This window comes from Anopheles stephensi, chromosome 2, assembly GCF_013141755.1.
Source record: "Anopheles stephensi strain Indian chromosome 2, UCI_ANSTEP_V1.0, whole genome shotgun sequence".
NCBI lineage: Eukaryota > Metazoa > Arthropoda > Insecta > Diptera > Culicidae > Anopheles > Anopheles stephensi.
In genome coordinates this window covers 51,914,760-51,934,686 of record NC_050202.1, presented here as the reverse complement: position 1 = coordinate 51,934,686, position 19,927 = coordinate 51,914,760, and the positions used below count along the sequence as shown (strand labels likewise).

Below are 19,927 nucleotides of genomic sequence, written 5' to 3'. Positions count from 1 at the left end.
TTCAAAGCCCATGTGTCAATCAGTCAGGGGTAATTGCATCCCTGCACTTTGCATGCAAACTGTCGATCGATGCATCGTGGGAAATTCTGTCACTTACCGGTTGGGGCAACCATGGCCAACGGGCGCGATGTTTGCTTTTCCTCGGGCATTCTTATCCGGTTCAGTAATTAAAGGCTGCGTTTGCAACGCAACGCAAAAGTGTGTTACAACACACAGCATGGGCCTCTCTAGAGGTCTAATCTTCAAAGTCCGTGGGAAACAACCGGTGAGTTTAGAAACGTTGCGGCAATTAGCCTCAGGTAAGAACGACATGATCATGCTTACCTGTGATTACCAGGCGATCTTTGAGAAGTTTGGTGGGAAACCCCTATTGGAAGGATATTTCCCATTCCCATATGCAAAACTTCGTAGACGTTTACATAAACATTTGAAAGTTATTTTATATTGATGGGACACCAGTAACGAGCCAATCAACTATATTGACACATTATCATAACGAGTCAAGAACCGGATATTGGAGGAGTTCCAAAAAACTGGTCTAAACGCTCGTTCGCACTCTCAACAACGCTCGAGATCATTTTTGGAGGCCTCTGGCATACTGGCGGTAATTTGATAGAAAGTAAAACCAGCCAGAAAAACGAAAGTTTAATCCTCTACTCGAGCATCAGGTTTATCAGGTCTGAACAATGGACGCTCAACCTGGATCCCTCGCACTCCCGTATCCGGATAGCCACCTTAAGGGAAGCACCTCATTTACACTACTCGCTCGCGTGTGTGTGTGTGTGTTTTATTGTAGGTAATTTTGCACAAAACACACAACTCATAAGATAACGCAAAAACGTGCCAAAAAAAAAGAGATTTCACCCTGCCCAAATCAGGGTGCCCGATCATCACTGGGCTTCACAGGGGAGTTTTCTATTCGTGCAAATACTTGTACTTCACACACCAAACAACCTCCTGGACATGGGCGAAACAGAGGAGGAGCAGCAGCAGCAGCAAACGGCGGAAGAAGCGGCGGGGATCATAATCATCGATAACTACGGTAATGAGGCAAGTCAGCTAGCTTCGGTACCGATAACGGTGTTCGGAGCGCATGAAAGCGTGCCTGTTTTGTGCCTCAATTATGCGCGATAGCATTATTCGGCTGTTGGAACGATGTTACCGCCACTGACTCGGCAAAGCAGAAGAAACCAAGCCGATCTCGTCTTGGTCATCGTCGTCGTCGATCGATTGAAGTTCGAGTTGCAACTTTGCAATGTCGGAATTCAACCACATCCCAATCACCTTCTCGAGGTCTTACCTACTTCCAGCGTGCAAGGAGAGAGTAAGAGAGCTCGAGATGCTCGAATGGAAAACCAAATATATTTACGTAATTACTGATTCCTTCAAGCGAACCACAACACTTCACACTCTTTTTTTTTTGGGAGTCCAGAGACCCAAACCTCACCTCACCATCTTTCGATGGTCACCAAACCGTGGTCGGGTGAAGATTCCCGACGACGAAGATCTCCCCAACACGCGCACTGCACTTTTTCTTGCCGATGGGAAACGGGCTCGGTTCATGCACCAGATAGTTCACGGGACCCGCATTTCTGGCGCGTACGGTGAGAAAAAGAGTACACGACGATGAGCTATGGACCAACGCATGCTGTTTTCACTCGCTGGCCTCCGGGCTGGCCGGCAGGCCAAAAAGTCAGTATCAAAAAGAGCGCGTCGAATCTGGGTCACAACACCGAAGCAGATGCTGCCGGCATGGTAGGCCATCATCCGAAAGCGTGGTTACTGTTGGGGAGGTGTGTTCGGACACTATCTAAGCCTCGCGTGTTGAAGTTGAAACTCCAAAACAGCAAAAATAAAATCCAGAAAATATGGCCACTCTCCAGGGAAGAAGAAAAACTTCGGAAAAGTGTACCGATTAATCTCTTCATTCCCGCTGCTTTTTGGGAAGGGGGGAGGACTCCCCAAGCTGCGGACACGAAAACATTGAGGAGGGTAAAAGTGAAAATCTAGGCTTTAACAAACGTCCGAGGCCCGGTGACCGGTGAGGTGTGCGGTGGTGAGGTCGTGGTCTAAAACCGGAGAAATGCGTTGTTATGTTTATGTAGGCGTGTATTAATGGAGTTTTCCTCCCCAACTTTGCTCCACCGCCAGGAAGAGGTTGCATAAACTGGTGTTGGTCCGGCTTTTCCCCCCTCCCATCCAGTAATCTAAGCCTTTTCTTATGAAATCTTTTTAGAACATCAAAAGCAGATGCTGCTCCCGTTTTGCTGTTGCTGCAGCTGCATCCGTAGAGCGAAGGCGGCTCAGTCTAGGAACGGCCAGTAAGTTTTTCGACGGGGAGTCGTCGCTTCTGTCTGAGGTCTCCACAAGAGGAGGAGCAGCAGTAGCGTTGGAGACGGATGAGACGCATGTGGGAAGTTGTGAACAGTAGTGTCTTAATCGTTTTCGGTACGGTCTTTGGCTGAAGATGGAGATCATAAAAATTGAATGATGAACTTAATTCATCCGCCGCAACCGCTTTAGGGTTACTTTAGATACAGAGAGCAGTAAGCGTAATAGGAGATTACGACGCTGTGCGTTGCTCGCAAAGTGTTTTGAGGTTAGTTTATTACTGTGTCTATCTCTTTCTTTACTGTCAAACTGAGGAATCCATTTTGTTTCGGAAACTTGTGTGTGCTCTGCAAGAGAACGTCCAACAATTATTATCGTACAAGCAGTCACTAATAATAATTGCATTTTCTTGTGTGATGGTAAACGGTTCAGTGGTTCCGCGAAACCCGGACCGACCCGAAAGATGAGATAAGCCCGAAAGATTTGGAATTGTTTTCCGAGCGTGACATTTCAGAAATGTCATCCGGCCGGCTGATGGCTCTCACGCCCGAGATTTCTACGGTCAGAAGGTCAGCCAACGGTTCAAAGACCTTTCTTCCCGAGGTTGATGAATTTATCGACCGGCGACCGGACAGGAAACAGAACGAAGACAACACAAACGACAAATTCACTCCTCGTGTCAGTGTGTCGTAAACATTTTGTGCTTCAAATTCCAACGTGCGCACGCTAGCCCGGTACGGCAATGCAGCGCATCTTCTAAATTTGTACCGCGTTGGATAAAGGTTCTTTATTTCTGGACGGTTTGTCGAAGCGTCGCTCGACTCAATCCAGCCTTAAATGAACTTCAGACCCAAGCCAGGCGAATGAAACGTAACGAAGTCGAGCAGCAGTAGTGTGAGCCTGTGTGTCTCTCCCGTCACGCTCATAACAATCATCGTTTATGATCGTTGATCGTTGCACTCGATGAAACGGTTTTCAGTGACGCCGGTTTATGCTTCTTCGCGCGTGCAGCATAGGAAGGAACGGTTGCATAACGCCAGGAACAGACCGTCTGGCCTCCCATGGGAATGACACGCAGAGCATGATTTTCCATCGCTGCGCATCAAAAACAGGAGAGAGAAGCAGCACATAGGTGGGAAGCAAATTTATTGCCACCGAAGTATAAATCACTTTGGTTTAATGGTTCACCACCTCACAGCTCACCTCCCGGAGCCCTTGAACAGAGCGTGTTGGCCACCGTTGTGTAGTGGTATTTATTGCACAGGACATACCGAAGGCTAAAGGGACCCCCTCATGCACTTACCTGAGTGTAGCAGTCGATCTCTTTGTACGGGTTGACGGCGATCAGTATCGATCCGGTGTACGTCTGCAGTTGTGGAAAGAATCTTTTGGTTAAGGAAAATTAAGCTGCGAGAGCGTATTGGAAGGTAAAACGGAATGTATATAGGGACAGATAATCTTGTATGGGGTTTCTCCCGTTTCTTTTTTGGATCTCGAATTTCTCAACCGATCGTATTAGAAGCATTGCGACGCACCAATAACATAAACCAGAAGCATTACCGAGCAGACTGGCAGCGACGGTAGATGGTGATCGACAGGGAAACTAATTTGTCACTTGGAAATTGATATAACGAAGTCGAACTCGGGGTGGTGGGGAAATAGATTGAGACTAATCTTAATGGTAACATTCTTTGTCTTGTGGTGGAGACGTATCTTAAGTAGGTTAGCAGACGTGACACGTGCGAGACTGGTATCCATGTCTTAGGAGCTCCAGTACACTGATTTAAGATATGTAAAATACGGGATGGATGACTGAATACGATCAGCATTTTAGGCGAACAAAGAAAACTGATGGATACAACGCCTTGAATTCACATTTGGACACTTTGATGTGTCCAAACACAGTTTTTCTACATTTCTTGGATGTAACAGTGTTATAGTAATTTTTTGGGATTTGTCAAGTTCTTGTGATGAACTAAAATATTTAGAACAGTTTCAGGACTCTGATTTCCTGGTAGAACTGGATTCTGTTACACTTCCTAGACAACTTTCCAAGATGTTCAAGATGAAGGAAAATAGTCTCATGTAGAACTGTTCAAACAGACTAAGTTCAACCATAATAGGACTGAAAAATCTAGTCCAAAAATCCTTCCGATACCTTCTACTTTATCTTAAAAGATGTCGAAAAAATGCAACAAAGTCCAATTCTATCTTCAAACATGAACCATAATCTTGAACAGTGTCCAAACATGGTTCAAACTGTGCAAGTTCACCTCGAACCTCTTATAAACGACATTGTAGCATGTCTTCCGTTTAACTAAAAGACCTGCGTTGTCATGTCAGCCATAAATAGACTTCCTAGACTTAATGATACTACGATGTTGGACAGACAGTCATCATTAAGAGGGATTTTGGTAGGTAATGATGCTTTAAAATGCTACCGATCCTTGGTTGGTTGGGTATTTTACGGGGTCTTTGAGACATTAGACTTAGACTCATCTACAAAGCGATACTAATCGATGTTTTGTGGTCTTAAAAATAATAACTTTAGTCCTTGTTTGGAACATCATTGGCCATCAAACTAATACATCTGTTTTTTTCTCGACTGGTTTAAAACATATAAATCAAATAAACTAATAACATGGAGAATTGGTAACTAAGCCCTTAGCGAATCCATAACCAGTATTTACTATCCAGACAGTAAGTCAAGGCAGCCAGTAATGTCAGACGTAGACCTCTTGAAGTTGACGAGGCAAAGAAGAAGAACTTATATTGGAGTAATTTCTTGTATCTTTTTAGGATGACATATCTTCAACATTTCGAGGGTTTCAAGATGACATATATTCCAGGGCGGCCTGAAGATAGAGACGACAACGGCGCCGATCTTCATACAGCAGGACCGGAGTTCGAATTTCATCCGGACCGTTCCCCCATAGTGAGGACTGACTATTCAGTTACTTGGTATCATTAAGTCTTCTTCTCCTTGGAGAAGTGGTCCGGATGGTTTTTGAACCCAGGTCCTGCCGTGTGAAGATCGGCACCGTTATCGCCTCGGCCTCCCGACCTCCCCATTTAGTCTAGTAAGCCAGAAATGGCAGGCATGACCTCGTTGGGTGTTCGTTGGGCCAAAAACGAGAGAAAGAGATAGAGAGAGAGATGTTCAAGGTGTTATGGAAACAGTTGCACTTGCTCGAATATTTTCATATTACAGATTCAAGAATAGGAATTTTACAGCCATTTATAAAGTACAACAGCTTCCTGTTCTATCTGAAAATTTTTCAACTTCAACTATTGAAAATTTTAAAAATAAATGATTAGCGTCGAATGTATAGAAAACATATTAAAACACAGCTTCATAAATATAAGTTGTCCAATTCTTCCTAAATGTTTTCAATCACAAAGGACCAAACAACAACTAAAAATGTCTCACATCAACAGGCAGCTGTTTTCCAAAAAATTTGATACATTTCTTGTTTTGTCTTATATTGTGACATGGCCTGTAAGCCATCTGCTTCTAAAGATTTGAAGCAATCTCGTTGATCGTTTCCTTATTTCTGATCATACAAACCCCCATTAGTTAAACAATCTATTTGCAAAACAAATGTGATTTTAAACCACATTACCATCCTTTAAAGCCAGCAATTAAAAATGAGTCTTTAATTGACTCAATGCATATGCTCAATGATATTAAAAAAAATGCTTCATCAAACGATCGCTGTGCGTTGTGCACTTACTCAACATTGTTTATTCATTTCCTGTTATCTCCCTGCTTTTCTGCTGTACCATCATGCCGATCAAAAGCCCGGAGGTGAAGGAATGCGGGCCCATATCTTTCCCGCTTGTCACACCAGCCGACACATGTGGAGTACGTGAGTGGGCCACACTCTCGGATCGAGCCGATCGTGGCAACCCACCAATTAATGCTGGATTTAAAGTTTGGGGCGTAAATTAGTGTCGCGTGGGCCACGGGAAAGCCTGCCACAGCCAGTCAGTGGCAGCTGGGTGGGTGGCGTTGGTGGTGTTTTATTTGACAGAGGGATATTAAACCCGTGCCCGGTTTTATTGTTTAGCTGGTGCTGTCTGTTTATGCTGCTTTATCAACCCCAAATGCAGGGCACGTGCTTTCGGTTATGTTGCATTAAGCCAAGTCAGCAAGTGTACGACAAATTAAATCAGCCACTTTAAGCGTGAACTGTGAACACACCACTGGAAGACGATGAGTCAACCACTTTTCAGATGAAATAGTGTCCAAGTGAAGACCAAACAAAACCTCTCGCCAGTAGGCTTATCACTCCACGTGCTGCAGATTGCCTGGTTGGAATTCCCAGCAGGCTTTTAACGGTATCCAACCGCATTTCCAAAGCTCGTTGCTGATCTGCTGAATCACGACGGCACGGGAGCATGATGATTCATCCGGTCCAGGCCATCGTCGTGATGCTGGGATCGCTTAACACGATCGCAAGGTGTACAATAAAAGTTGATTGACGACCGCATTGGTCTCAGTTTGCGCACGGTATAGTTCACGGTCGAATGAATAGCCACCGCTCGTGAATGATGCACGGCATAAGAGCGCAATGACCTACTCGTCAGTCAGTCTCGCATTCTGGAGCCGGAAAATTTAATACCCAAAAAAGGTTTAGTGAGGCTTTCACACTTAATCGATTTCCAAGTAAATGTTGTCAATAAACGCGAGGGACTCGAGTTTAGATTCCGCTGCGATGATTCATCAAGTGAAAAAAAGGCCTTCAGATCTGCAGAATCCGTGTTTCCCACCTTGAAATGCAGTGTGCGCATTCCTTCCATCTTCGTCAAGGAATTTGAAGAACGGGGGGAAAAGCACGGAAAGAGCAGAGCAGAAGCCGTTCTTTCCAGCCACCGTTTTACATACTCCAGCCAGACAGAAGAGCTCGCCGGCAGCACAGTCTTCGCTGGAGGAGTATCATGTAGCCGTACGGCAGGAAGGAAGGAGAAACCTCGAAACCGAAACCGCAGCCAAAGCATGCGTAAAATGTGTTTTATGTTTATTACACCATCGCAAGTGGCCGGTCGGTAGCATGCAGTCAGGCAGTCAGGCTTCAACTGTCAGTGAGGCTTGAAAACATCGAAACACGGACACCAAACACCCCAAAAACAATTAGAAACGGTCGTATTTGTTTTCAAATTATAAACCACCGGCGCATCGGGGATTATTTTTATGGGAGAAAAAAGGGATTCCCGCCGTCCCGGGAGCCTCACGCCCCTGTCCGGCGTAGTTGGGGATGGGGCCCTACAACAAGTTTGACGAATTACTTCACCACCGACAAACGTTTCATTATGACGATTGCCCTAGAGGAGATTTGTCTGTGCCTTTTTGGATGTCTCTTTGATGGTCTAAGAATTGAAGACGAAAATGGCGGACAAGAATTTTCGAATCAGTGATGATTAATCTCCCGAGGTATTGGGAGATTCAAGAAATCTCCTGGAGGATGCGCCAGACTATGACAGATGATGGTTTTGTAAAAGGATACGTAAATTTGGTCCCGCTCGTAGCGCACTTTCAGGTTACGGTTGATGCCATTCTCGTCAATATCCGATATGCAGGTCATATCCGGGACGCCCTTGTCCGGTGTGGAACCGATGCGACCTGAAGAGAGAAAGGAAGGAAAGAAGCATTAGTTTTAGGCAACGTAATCACGTAATAAATTGGAATGAGAAACTGTCCAACAGTAAATGAGCCGTAAGCGGTACCCCGAAACCCGAACAGTCTGATGCCAGGTGACAAAAGCCTGCTGCAAAACAATCTGCGCGTGTTATGCGATCTGTCAACGAATAGCGTAATAAGCTTAGGCTGATGATAGGTTCGCTCGACCGAGCTGCAGAACTTGGGCGAGTACATGGCATCGACCTCGCACGTGGCAGTAATACCATCACCGCCCATGCTGTTTTCGCCTTGGACTTCGATGCACTGGACCGAGTGTGGTCCGCTTGAGGTACGCTTCTTTCTGCACATTGTACCGCACACAACAGGGGGTTTGCGGTTGTACAACGCAAAGAGAACATCGTCGGCCAGTTATTCCTGCCGTCATGCTCCACCGGTTGTTGCCCAGTCGATGCTTACCTCTACCAACCTCAAACTCTTAAGGTTCTCTGGGCGTGATGGGTTTTTTGCTGGTTTTGTTTTGCAACATCAGGAAACCAGTTCCGATGCCCAGCAGTTCTACCCCGGTTCTATTCCTATCGTTCGTCCAGCCGATAGTGCATCTTCCTGCCGGTTGTTCAAAGACCTACCGGTTTAGAAGACGACGCAGTCGACGTCAGGGCCGAAAGCCTGTGGAAGCCAGCTGTACGTGTCTGTGTGCCCGTCCCGAAGCCGGTTCCATTTCATTTTTGCCTTTTCTTGCGCTAGGTCTTGATATAAATAGCATCGCACACAGGCGTGCTGGCGATTCATCCGAAACATGAATGGAAGCAGCAACAAGATCAGCCAGCAAAAACAGTATGTCTGTGGTTGGGAAGGGCAGGGAATTCCTTCTATTTTGTTTCTCCACGTTTTCTCCAAGAGCGGGCAGCTAGAACCAAGAGGCTAGCAGTAGAGCCCACCCCGATGCCATCACACACCGCGCACTTGCTGCTGTGCTGTGCTCTGTTCAATCATTCGAGACAAAAGGAGTACTGTGGGCCTCGGTGATTTTGCCACCCCCAAAAACGGTAAGGCGGAAGTACTTTACAAGCCTATGGGCCGCCGGAGGCAGGCAGTTGGTTTGCAAATGAAAAGCAGCCCGCCTAGCCGTGCGGAGGACACCTGTCGTCTAGACATGACAGATTGAGTTTTTGTTTAGTGATCTGCGCCTCGGCAGCGAAATGGAGTGCAGCGTTCGCGTTATTAAACCTAGCATTGCAGACAATACTGCAGGGAGTGAATTATTTGTTTGGTATGGGGTTTGGTTCTGTTGAATGTGGTTTAATGTTTTCATGAAGTCTCTCACGAGTTTTTCTTGAGCAAAAGTTAAATATTACATTATTAACAGTCAGTATACCCTTCTAAGAAATGAGATATTCTGCAGAATACGACCTGAAATCTAAATAGTTTTCAAAGTTCTGTATGTTTTTGTAATCCTTCTACCGAAGGTCTGTGGATGAATTGTGCTGCATAGATTCTATGGTCCTTTCATTGATGTGAAGGAGCTAGCTAGTGAGGACTTTTAAACTTCTTTAGTAATCCTCACGAGATATAAATGAGTCACGTATATCTTGCTGACCGATTTTTGGATGAAAAAGTTCGTTTGGGCCAGAAGATGCTACATACTACACTCAGTATATTTACTGAGAAAATGATCAAAACCCATAATAGCGCTCGAGATATTAAAACAAGCGATACAGACATTACTGAAGCAAGAGAATTCTTTTAGGTTGGGTCCAGAGTTCTGTACGTAGATTAAAATTTGGAGAAGTTTCTGACAAGTTATTTTTGAGCTTGAGCTAGATTACTTCTTTAAGTTTCAGTCTTTTTTTACTTCAGAACGAAATTTTCTTCAGAATAATACCTGGAATCGTAACAGTATTCGATCCCGCGTTCAGATGCCTAAGACTCTAAGATCTCCTATCGAAGTTCTTCGGGTGACTTGAGCTAAGAAGATTTTCTGAACCTTAGATTGCCCCTAAAGTAGCTAGCAAATGAGGACACCTAAATTTCTGTAGTATCCCTCACGAGATATGATTGAGTCACGTAGACCTCCTTGCTGATCGTGGTATTCCTGCTGCTTGCTTCACTCAGTATAGTTACTGAGATAATGCTCGAAATCCCATGAGAAAGTCCTACGCAAAATGATTCATGATGGATAAATAATCTAGAGTTGGAGCATTAAAGCAAAGACCCATGTTTTTGAGGGATTAATTGTTCCTGTGATAGCGTCATTGGTTCTTTGGCGTTGATCTGCCTATTTAATTCTCCATAACTTACCAAGTAATATAGGTGCTCTTATCGCAACTACAGATTAAAGCGTTACACCTTTCGTTCGGCGCACTATATAAGGAGTTCCAAAACTCAAAGGGCGTGCTGAAGAAACACACTAACGAGACTCTCATTAATCCATATTGTAACCGTGTACACACGCGGCCGTAGCCGCGAGAGAACAAAGGATCATTTAATAACCTTTCGATATGCCTCCAGATACTGCTCTTAAAAAGGCACCGAACATTTATCAGCCCCGTTCTTTGTCGGTTCCTTGGCGCAGCTGTAGCACTGGGTCAAAGACAAGATAAAATTATCAAAGCAGTCAAGCTTTGTTTCGGTTTTGCCCAGTTCTGTAACGGTTATTCGGGGTACAGCTGACCTCAATCCGGTCTCGAGGAAAAAAAAAACGCGTGATTCGGCGTCCGTTTGATTATCGCCCAAATGCCCAAACGACGTCCGTGACATGCGACCTGATTGCTTGTTGGAGACCCTGCCCAAAATCAAGACGTCGAGAAGCTGTCGAAGGCGGACAAGCGAGAGAGAGAGAGAGAGAGAGAGCGAGATCGTTCCAGCAATATGGACGAAAGACGCTTTTCGTCTCGGAGGGCTCGCTTTTGTTCCGCTCTTTCGTCCGTGGAACTTCGCCGCAGGGAGCGCAAGAAGGCGCGTGCTAACCGATAAACAAGACACGAACATGCCGCTGCCGCTGGTGCGTCTGACGGACAGCAACAAACCACAAACGGCTCAATATCACCCGTACTCGGTGAGCGGGTATCTTGACTGTATTTTTTTGCCGTCCCGGCTTGACTGAATGGTCGAAAATGAAAGCGTGATTGATACAGCGTCTTAAGCAATGCTGCCCAGAACAACGCGTCAAAGGCCGCTCCCCGTGACTGCCGTCGAATAGCGGCGAGGAGTGTTTTCGGTGACGTGAGTAGTGTTTCAATTTTGGCGCAAAACGTTCGCCAACAGCTGAAATCCTGAAAGCTGGGTTGGGCAACTCCAAAGACCCGTGGATGGTTGAGTCCATCCTTGATCTTGGAACCAAGCGCTCAGGCGGCACTTGAGGTTTTCCTTTCAGCAAATTAAAATACAACCAACGCCTTCCGAACGGTAGCCGACCGGGCCGAGAATAACGCGAGAACGTCGCGTTTCGATTAAGCCAGGAAGGCACGCCTGAAGGATGGAAACATTGTGGCAATGTGTTCTTTGTCCAGGGTAGCCGGCCTGCAGGTCGCATATATCACTCAGCAAGATCGCTACACGGTTCGAGACATGACAACCGGGCGCACGAGGCGGCTGCCCCTTACTAATAATGCTCAGTCAGCGAACCGAGCGAGCGACAGACCACCGATACATGAAACCGCAAATAAGTAACATTCGATTGCTTTCTTCACACCGAGCCTCACGCACACGACGGGCTTTGTAACGTGCGAAGCGAATATTATCCTGCGTCGACGGTAATTCATCGCCAACCGTGGCCAACCGTGTCTGCTGCCTGCTCCTGGCCATGTGTACTTCAATTGCTAGGGGGCGAGAATTAGATAACTGCGTCCGCAGCGGATACCGAGACGTGTCAATCACTGGTAACTACGGTCTCCAGCTGGACGGTAATTTATGGTCATGATTCTCAGGCACAACGAGGCACTCTGGAGCTCTCTGTACAGGGAGCAGAAACTCAGGCTCAAGACTGTGTAGTGGCGGTACGAGAACGCTTGCCCGTATGGGTTCGTTCGATTGGACCGATAAGAATCGCCAAGTTCTGACCAGGAGGTCCTAAGATGTTGCAAAAATCTGGATTTTGGAAGTTTTTTTGCTTTGACCACAGACCCCACCAGAACAGCCATCTGCACGGTATAATGACAGGCGCCGTGGCGAGCTGAAACGAGCCACCCGTTGCTATCGGGGGTCGGAAATTAATTGGCCCGTAATCAGCATGGGTGCATGCATATGTCACCCGCCCGCCAGCTTACGGCCCAGGGCCCAGGTTTGCGATTAGATTCAATTACGTGACATAAATTGATACAAACTGTTCCATAAACAGTCACTGGCGGGCGTCCGTTTGCTACGGTGGCCACCCGTTGGCTGGCTGTGGTCGGATCATTTTTGGACAAACCAAGCCATGGAGCCATGGAGCTATGGAGGTCTGATAAACGAGGTACAACGGTTTGTGCGTTCGACTTCCAAGACACACGACCAACGGTCCAACGGCAAGAAAAATGAGCCCATGGACAAAATGTGACCGTTCTGGCGAAAGGTGCTGACACCTGGAGCGACAGGAGCTCGAGCGTGGAGGTATAATTTAGAACGCAAAATATGGTACGATCGATACAAATGATACGCCACCGGTACGCACAGGATTTATGAAGGGAACGCATGCAAACGCATGGACATATGATATAAAATAAGATTTAAAATTTAGTACAGCTCCAGCTGACAAAATGTGATGGAAACGGTCAACAGCACCATGATGGCATTCTTAGCCTTCCTCTTGATGGCTCGTTTAACATTGAATGGCAATCAATCAGCGCAATCGGGCGCAATTGCCATAATAATAATAATAATCGTGAAGGGATCGTCGCTGTAACGTCAATGGACGGGTGATCGATCTCTGTTCCAGCGAGCTTTCATCGGTTATTGGATGCACTCCATCAAGTCTCGTACATCACAGACGTTGTCAAGCATAACTTACAAATTTCTACTGAATGCGATAAGGTGCAGTGGTCGGCAAAGTGTCGGTGGTTCATTAACTCGCTACGGTTAATCTTTAGTTATCATGCGATCAAGTACAAGATTGCGACCGAGAATCTCTAACATGAATAATTTAAAGTTGAAATATAAAAAAGTGAAAACGAGCGACATTTCTGGTGATCTTTTGAGGGTCAATATTAATAATACTGCGTCGATCTCGCGTGGATGTCGTATGGCACCTTTTCCGGTAACAGAGGTCTCCTAGGAATCTCCAGTTTACCTTCTCCCTTCTTCTTCTCCAATTTCTATTTTTACCTTCTCCAATTTCCATTTTAAGGCTTCAGATTCGATTGTGGTCTTACGATCGGAATGTGACACCAATGCTTTTCCTATCTTGCACGTCTTTAGATTCGAATGGCCGTTGAATCAATTATGCTAGAAAAAGGCTTAGGCTCTTGTAAAAATCGTATGCGATCATCGGTCAAAGTTCTCTGTCTAGATACCTGACGATCATTTTAGTAGGTCAAGATCTTCGACTCCAAACAGAGTATAGAATGGATCTTCAACAAGAAATGATCTATATAAGGACAACATTTAGTTAAAGGACAGAAAAACTATTTGACATTTAGTTAGTGCAAGCACATTCAGACCTCTGATCTAGTCGGCAAGTGTTTGCATCACGACTTCAAACCTGACATGACTAGATACCTGCCGATCGTCTTAGTAGGTCAGGATCTTCGACTTCGACGAGAGTATAGAATGGACCTTCAATAAGGAATGATCTACATTAGGACAGATTTTAGATAAAAATTGAGGACATTCGAACTAAATGCGTAAATCATATTTTGCATACTCATTTAGACACCTGATTTAGTTTCTACGAGTGTATGCATCAGAACTTGAAGACAATAGTACTACCTCCCTTATCCACACAATCGTTGGAACAATAGCGAGTAATACCAACTTCCATTTCCATGACTGCCCACCCCTGAGTATGGAAGCGGATCGTGCCAAGAGACTAGCTAACCGGACGCTTATCGCAGCCATAAATTAGGAATCTGATCAAACTGTCCGCATCGGCGATGGTGGGTAATTATTATCCACGCCGCAATCCGACGAACGGACGATTAGCGTTTGCGTGTCTGCATACTTTCCTCATCGCTACAATTCATCTCCAGTGAGAAACGGCGTTAGTACATTGTAGTGCACGTCATGCAACGTCGGTGGTGGGGGTTGAGTAGAAATCATCGTTCTACTGATGAAGCAGAATAAATTAGAGCGAACTACACACAGCCGAGTGAAGTTTTAAGCTGCATAATTTCACAATCATAATGGCGGACTGGCAATCCCAGTTCCGCATCACGCCATGCCGTCTTAGAACGGAGATTGTTTGTGTTGTTATCTTACAACCTTGTAACTCCAGCTGACAACCGGTCCCCGAGCAGATGGTGCCTGGCCGATTACGTCTATACCAACTGCTCAGCGGCTCTGCGTCCTGAGACATTGCGGACCGATCAGTCGGAAGCAATGGTGTGTGTTTCGGTTACAAAATATATTGAAACCCGCGCTAATGGAATGACGGAAGAGAATATGGCCCCGAGGGTCGTTTGTGACTGTTGTCGATCGGAGAGACCTTTACCCGCAATCGTTTAGCATCTTGATGAACCTGTTTGTTCTGCCGCTGGAGACGGAAAGCGTCCATCATAGCCTTGATGTGCAAACAAACAACTAAGATACCAAGCTAACGTACAAGCGCCATTTGCCCGTGAACTTTACATATCAGGATTTCTGGACAACTGGGTAGAAAGCTATCCGACGATGGAAAGGTGCATACAATGTTGTCTACTTCCGGATTAAAGCACGGCTGGGCCCTAAACGCATTCCTACACTCTATCCTTTCGTTGTAAGGCTTTGTCGATGACTAATCGACACCCTGCAGAGCCCGTGTGCGGTTCGAAATGGCAAGCCCCTTTTTCTGATTATCCTTTCACCACGGGAGCTAGTGGCGCACATAGGTAAGGGAAAGAGGCCGGGCTGTTTTGTACCAGACCTAGAACTTTGACAGGAGAATGAGCATGGTTAGGCTTTGAGTCGTTCAAGGCATATTATTCTGGAGACTTTCTGGCTTTTTGTAAAGAATTCCTACCTCTCCATTAACTAACTATGCTAATAGACGTTCAATTCTGAACTAGATATGATAACTCAATCATCATGGGCGGGATGTGAATCCAAAAAAAAATCATAACAACCAAGAATGTGTTTACCATATGGTGGAAATGTTGTTTCCAGCCACAGTTTTTGTACGACACCCATCGTCACAACCTCAAGCATCTGCAAGCGATTGTCCTCTTGGTTGTTGAAAAGTTCATTTCGCTCCACACACCACATAACGCCACCAATCGCACAAACGAAGCTACGGCCCATGGATTCCCATTTCTTGTGCTCTTATTTGCTCCGCCGTTTTCCACCACCGGCCACCCGCAATGCCCGCGTTTAAAGATGGTCACCGAGTTCCAGGTCTCCCCAAACCGAACAACAAAACTGTTTCCCATGTTTACTCAGCACGACTTGCGCGAATGCGATGAGTCAGCGGGGAGATGTACGCTGGCGTTTCGTGTCTTTCCAGACTATTACGCGACCGCGGAGTGAATGTGAGGTGTCACACATAATTTACGTAAGCAGGGGTTTGTCCAGTGCAGGTCGCCGGGTAGTTCCGGGACGAGGTTTCACTGAGAATGGGAAGGTTTTTCGTTTGACATTCGGAGGTTCGCGCCCCGTATGCATACGCGTGAGCTCGCTCAGGTGAGGGAAGGCATTCAATATTTAGGCCACCAGCAGCAAGCGAAACACTCGGTGATTTGTTTCGATGAGGCGGTGATTTTTAAATTAAGCAATTTCTACTCTTTTCGGATCCCATCGTTTTGCGTACGCCGGTATGAGTCGTTTCGGTGGCTTCGGTGCGTTAATTAGTTTCGACGGGTAAATCACTGTTCCGATGCGAATTCCGGTCCACGAAGGGGGATGGCATAGGAATGAAGGAATGGATCGCTAATTGATTGCAAATGTGTTTTTGTATGTGTGTAGTGTTGTGGGGTAATGAAAGAGGAAACAATATTTAGCCGATGTACTAGTTACCATGATTAGATAGTGGGGAAGTGAGAGACATGAAAAAGCCTCGCGCCGTGAACCTTCGCTCATCATCACTAAACGAACCACAACGAAAGCTGGCTTGGTTGGTTCATTGGCTGTGGAATAATTTAATTTTGAACAATATTTATTCATTTTTTATTGTACGACATTTTTTTGCTACATCTTTTTGCTTGCTTATTTATCAAGCTGCATTATGGAAGTTAATTAGATCGTTTAGTTTTCCAATGGCGATTAATGTAGTGATCTGATTGGGCTTATCTAAAACGTCTAATTTGTTTGACAGTACGACGATTTGGACCTCCTCTTATATTATCCAACCTCTTATATTATCCACGAACCTCTACTGAAGATCTGATGAGATCTGATTTGATCTAAATATGATCTAAAAAATTGATGCTCCACCTTCATGAAGTCTATCTTGATAGAGACATTGTTGGTGTGAGGTCCTCTTATGCATCAGAAACTTAGCCTAAAATAATGACGACTCCTCCTGCTGTCCTGCTTAAGAATAATGCTTTACCGAGAAGCTATGTACAAATAGGTAATCGCATCTCTGAAGTCTTCCAAAATATAACCTATCTGAGCTGCTGACCCTGAGTCAGCACCGACGACAACTTCGATGACGAGAAGAGCGCAAAGATGATAGTTGGCAACCGATCATACTTTAGTCTGATGAAAATCTCCACAGATAAAGCAAGGACCACGTATAAAACGTTTTCCATTTCACCCAGTATTTATATACTCCTCTGAACGATGGGCTATGTCCAGAACGGATGGAAATCCTCTTGTTCGGAATTATTGGTCCAGATATATGGAAGGAAAATATAGGAGCTGCTACAATGGAATTTATATTGTGCAGTGAACTAGACTCGCCAGGCTCTGGTAGGCTGTCCATGTCATGATCATGGTACCAGACAACTCAGTCCGTTCCTTGAGAACTGAGCAGGTATGTTAGGCATAAATTGATTCGCGGCAATGTTGTTGATCCTTTGCCCAGATATATTTTTGGCAAATTTCGTCCCTAGTCCTTGAGTTATTCTGAGGGCCTCTGCAGCAGATCAAAATAAGTGCTGTAGGTCCTTTGCCAAAATGATATCTGGAATATCCCCTACGTGTCAATAATTTTTAGATAATCGACCTATTTTTAATAGCTTGAGGCCAGAAAAACCCTTATAGTTCTATGTTACGAATTATGATCTTCTTCAGACTGGTTCAATTAATCCTTCAATCATTTCAACTTAAGACATCGATAGATCTCGCACTCTCCAGCCACCACCAAATACTGCTTTCTCTTTACCCAGGTACATGCCCTACCTAACACACGCTAGCCCGATGTCCACAAAACATCGGACAAAAAGCCAATCTGTTCACCGACACGATCCCTTCCAATTAGGGACAAATTTAACCATACTTCATAAATCACGCGTTGACGGGGGCGCGCGCCTTTTTGCAATCACCCACTGCGCCATCAGGTAAACAGAAACAAAAAACCGAACGCAAGCCATCATAAAGTGTGGCCTCGTACGGGTGTTGCGCAGGCTCAAGTCTCTATCGGGCGTGGTCTCGCCAGAACCGGGAATCGAATCCGGTGAAGGGTACTACCACTACTGCGAGCGGACACACACAAATTTTGACTCGTTAAAAGTAATTAAAAATGTTTCTCCCGTTGCGCTCGTGGTGGTGGGTTTGACCCTTCCTACGTCCTAGTTCTTAATTCGATTCTTTCGAGCCTTTCGCTGTGCGGCATTAGACCGAGGCACCGAAGGCAACGTGTTGCTGATAAAACACCGCCACCACTGCAGCTCCGGTGGAATGCATTCACTAACAGGCCCGATTGGCTTCCATTCCGTTTGATCGGGGCAGTTGGGGCGTTAAGCCGGTAGGTTTGCTGAAGCTGAGAAATCTGACAACTTCTTATCTAGTTACAACTCCCACACCGTAGTACCGCAACTGCGTGGAGAGCCGTGTGTGGGAGAATCGAATGCAACCAACCAACCAGTTGCTACTACTGCTGCTGCCGCTGGTGCATTGATTACCGAGACCGGGGATGGTGGCCGAACGGCGGACGGGATTGGTAAAATGTTTGCCGGGCGTAATTAACGCTACGGTTTTGTCGTTAAATCGTGTTTAACCTGCTTTCGCGGTGCACGATCAGGCCGGCCAGCCAGTCACCTTACCGTTCCTGCTTTAATATCGCTGCGAGATTTAGATTTCGATGCAGTGTGCGTTTGAAGAGAACTGTTTTAATATTTCAATTATTGAGCCTGTTCCTACGGGCAGGTTGCGGGTTGGTTGGTGCTATAATTTACGGCTTCATTACCGGTACACACAGGTATCGACACTTGACGCCTTGACAGTGCGTTAAAATCTCACCAATCAGATCTGGTCTGCCCGCTATTGTTTCTCGCTAAGGAGCCGTTCGTAAACGGAATGGTCCTTAAACTAACCGGCTGCTCGTTTAGAGCTAGAACCAGCCTCAATCAGGGCCCCAATTAATTATGCCATAAATTTATCTCGTATCACGTGGCCCGCAGACAGACGGTCTGCGCATGTGGTACTACTCCGGCGGTTCTCCGAGATGAATCCGGACGGAAGTACTTCGATCTTTCCGTGTTTCGTGTCGGGCGGAGAAATGGTTTGATCACGATTCGACCTCATCAGCAAATCGGGACTTCCATGTTTTGTTCCCTCCATTCGGGGTGGCATAATAACGTAGGTCGGTTGACAGTGGTACCGGCTCCATATCGGGTCATCGTGGTAGACCTCGGGCTGGGTCCGGGGTGAAAATAACACTGTCAGAGGACAAACGTACAAATGTACATGGCTGCAACATTGTAGCCGTACTATGGAGAAGGGGTCAAACAGAAACAAACTCCAAGCACCCAGGTGAACATAAAAACGTGCCGTTTGTTAGGGAAAAAAAACTGTACCATAATCGCTAACCAGCCCTATGTTCGGCCAGCCACTCAGCAGGGTGGGTACTCGGTAAGTACTCGGTAAGGATGAAAAAAAGAAACATTGGCCGAGGTATATCCACACAGGGAGACATTGGCACCAGGCCGACCACCATTGGGAATTTTCAAACAGTGTGGTCACTTGTGCGGTAGGACCCACGGTTTGCTAAGCGCTGCTGTCAATCCTATAAATCATGGTTGAACAATTGTTCGGCACGATGCGATGGAATGCTATGGTCTGTGGTCCTTATATCTCCCATGTTATGATAGCAGCCCATAACTTTTATAACCCTGTCACACAGCGACCGGCACAGAACGGCACTTGTCCATAATTCCCGTGTCGCACGGTGGTCTAACCAATAAAGGAAACTTCTTATTGGCACACATAAATTCTTTACGCGATCAGTTAGGAAGAAAAGCTGGCAAAATGTATGCCCAATTAACCGCACGATCGACCATTATCGTTCGAGAGCTAGATGTTTGTTATCTATTTGAGCCGATTGGTGGTCGCGTGCACTGGTAGCGGCCAGCGTGAGTTATGGTGCTCGAAGCCTATACTATTGGCAGTTGTAGTTTGCTGTTGTAATAATTGAAAGGGTGATAACGCTGCACCGGCGTCCTTGGCTGCAATGGGATGCAAAGGGTCAAAGCTCTCGCCACTCACTGTTCCACGATCGGGAGGGACTTTTTATGCTGCAGTGCATGTAGTGCACACTCTTATCACATGATGCAACGTGTTTTTGTCTGGTTTGATCCCAACGACAACACTGCTGCAGTGTAGACTACTTGACTAGATACGGTGCTGATTATGAGTCAGACACATGGGAAATCAGAGTCCTCGGAGATGTGGAGCGTATCGTCACTAATT

At 45.9% G+C, this 19,927-nt stretch overlaps 1 protein-coding gene across 2 annotated transcripts in view; it reads right to left on the bottom strand.

Annotated features, from left to right (window-relative positions):
- Positions 1-19,927, bottom strand: part of LOC118502669 (myosin-I heavy chain) — a 44,840-nt gene that overhangs the window by 18,703 nt on the left and 6,210 nt on the right. For both annotated transcript variants that reach the window (XM_036035141.1, XM_036035140.1), the window contains exons 3-4: positions 7,839-7,954; positions 3,635-3,697 (exon numbers count right to left, since the gene is read on the bottom strand). In XM_036035141.1, coding sequence (XP_035891034.1) covers positions 3,635-3,697; positions 7,839-7,954 — 179 coding nt within the window. The remainder of the gene's footprint in view (positions 1-3,634; positions 3,698-7,838; positions 7,955-19,927) is intronic.